This window comes from Monoraphidium neglectum (genome assembly GCF_000611645.1).
Source record: "Monoraphidium neglectum strain SAG 48.87 unplaced genomic scaffold scaffold04421, whole genome shotgun sequence".
NCBI lineage: Eukaryota > Viridiplantae > Chlorophyta > Chlorophyceae > Sphaeropleales > Selenastraceae > Monoraphidium > Monoraphidium neglectum.
Genome location: NW_014009208.1, coordinates 2,585 through 5,169, shown reverse-complemented (window position 1 = coordinate 5,169; position 2,585 = coordinate 2,585). Strand labels below are relative to the sequence as shown.

General features: G+C 70.4%; 1 protein-coding gene across 1 annotated transcript in view; it reads right to left on the bottom strand.

Moving 5' to 3' along the window:
• Nucleotides 1-1,538: 1,538 nt before the first annotated feature.
• MNEG_14348 (putative Growth arrest-specific protein 8) overlaps nt 1,539-2,585 on the bottom strand; it is a gene marked incomplete at both ends in the record, with an annotated part of 3,608 nt that continues 2,561 nt past the window's right edge. Inside the window, 2 exons of the mRNA XM_014037180.1 lie at nt 1,539-1,679; nt 1,877-1,951. Of these exons, the coding sequence (XP_013892634.1) occupies nt 1,539-1,679; nt 1,877-1,951 (216 nt within the window). The remainder of the gene's footprint in view (nt 1,680-1,876; nt 1,952-2,585) is intronic.

Here is a 2,585-nt window from a genome sequence, read left to right as displayed (position 1 = left end):
CCCCAGAGCCGCGGGACCCCAGCCCCCGCCGCACCGCGCGCCAGCCGCGTGTGCGCAGACCACGGTCCGCCGCTGCAGCCGCGCGGCCGCCGCGGCGGGTGCGGCCCAACCCATGCGGCTATTTGCCGCTTGCCCTGCCGCGGCCCCGGGCGTCGGTCCCACCCGCACAGTCGACCATCAACCTCCTCACGGCGCAAACACAGCCTTATGTCTGTTGCTTGCAATAGGGCCGGTGCGCTCGCCCGTCCCCTCGTCCTTTCGAGGCCACGGCGGGGTGGTCCGTCCCTCTTCACACACACACATCACACACACACTTTTCGCAGGCAATCCGCTCTATCCACAGCTGACCCTGCACCGCACGCCCCGGCGCCCTAGCTGCGCAACCCACTGGCCCCCCGCATCGCCGCCACATCAGCGCGCCTCGTGCTCCCACCGGGGGGGCGCGCGGCCGGAAGGCATGGGCAGGGCGTGGCGCTCGCGGCGCGGTCGAAGCATGGGCAGCGCTCTGAAAGGGCGGTTCCACTGCTGTGGTGCGATGGCAATACCCCGTCTCAACAACCCCGTCCGGCGCGAACCCGCCCGCGCAACAATGCGCGCCACGCACGCGCCTGTGTCGCCCGCACCCTGGCCGCGCGGCCCCGCGCCGCGGCGCCCCGTGCAGCCCTTGAGAGCACGCACGGCCACTTCCATAGCCAAGAATGCTGCGCGCAGCGCTGGCCGCCGCCGCCGCCGCCGCTGCCGCCGCCACCTCGCCCGCCCTTTGCTGTCTGCGGCCCAGGCCCCGCCACCCCTCCCGCCTCCGGGCGGTTCGCTCGCCGGGCCATGAATCCTGGGGGCATGAGGGGCGGCCCGGGCGGCGCAGTCCTCGCCTGCCCGCTCTGCTGCAGCAGCACCGGTGTGCGGGCTTCGAACCGGCGCGCTGCTGCACGGCGCGCCCACCAACGAACCACGAATACGGATAGGAATTTTTGGGCGCGGGTCTGTGATGCTTGAGTGGGTCTGGTAACATTTGAGAGCCACACCCGTGGGTTTGAGCGGCGGAAGACGTGCGGACAGGCAGAAGGGGAAAGGAGGTGCCCTTGTGCATGGTGCACGCAGCAGCCCAGCAGGAATGGGTGCGCGAGGCTGTCAACGGCGGCGAAACACGTTTCTTTTTGCTGCACGCGCAGGGAAACAAAATGAAGCGTGGCCATGGCGCAGGCCGACACCGAAACAAAATGGGCAGAGCCCGGCGCAAATTTGGACCACAATAACTCAGCGCAAAACATCTCCCACTTTAACAAAGGCAGGCGCACCACTGCCGTGCCCCGCAGCCCCCCCCCCCTCCCCGTCCTGCATGCGCTCGCGCCTGGCGCGGCGCCGGGCCGCTCCGCGCTGCGGCTTGCAGCACGGGCCAAGACATGACATTTGAGCGAGCATGTGCATAGGGGGCTGGGGGTGTGCAGCCGCCCCTCGCGGCACACGCAGGTCAGGGGCCCGGTAATGTGCGGCCAGCAGCCGGCCCTGGCAGCACAGACACGTCACCGGCCGGACACGAGTCACTGGCCGGACACCAGCCCCGCGGGCCCCAGGGCTGTGGTGGTGACCAGCGGCCTGAAGCCCAGCTCCTCTGGCGGCACCCCAAACTGAGCTAGCTTCGCCTCGTACACGCGGATGAGATCGTTGTGGGCCTTGGACACCTGGCGCCGCCGCGGAGGGCGGGGCAAAGCAGAGGCCGCGGGGCACGTCGGGCGCGGCAGCCCAGAGGGGGCGGGGGGACTGGCGCGTGTCGGCGCTACCAACACAGGAAAAGCGGGCGGGGGCTGGGACGGCGCGCCGTGGCGGCGCCGCACACACGTGAGTGAGAGTGGTTGCGGGCCCGGCGGCGGCGCCACACCTTTGCCACGTCGGCCTGCAGTGCGCGTATGGTGGCGTTCTTCACAGACAGCACCTCCTCCAACCGCCCACTGACCTGCTCGCGGGGTTGTTTGCGGGGAGGGGGGCAGCGTGGCACGCAGGATAGGTTCGAGGCGGACGGGGTGAGGCGGCGACTGGGCGTGTGTGCTTGCGAGCGGCTCGGACGGGGGTGTGGGGGTACTGGGACTATCAGCTCGAGTTCAGGGTTCAGGATGGCTTTCAGGTCTGGGTACTTGTGCCGTGAGCTCAAGCAAGTGGCTGCTCCTGTCTTGGGGAACGGGCGGGGCGCCGCACGAGGCAGCAGGCGCTGGCTGGGGGCGCGGCGCGGGCCCCTTGGCCTCGGGCGCCCTCGAGCCGTTCGCCCACACGGCGCGCCTAGCGGCGGGGCCAGCCGACAGCGCGGACGGGCGCCCCCAACCAACCCCTTGCGCCCCCGTCCCCGCGCTGCAGCGCCAGGAGAGCTGTTTCCTCATACACTGCCGCAGCAACTCTCCTGCAGCAAACACGAGACCGCAACCCTCAAAGTCCCGGACCCCTCCACCCCGCTCCGCCCCGCTCCGCCCCAGTCCGCCCCAGTCCGCCCCAGTCCGCCCCTGCCGACTCCCTGCCCCCCTCCCGCGCGCGCGTGCACACACACACACACACACACACACACACACACACACACACACACACACACACACACACAC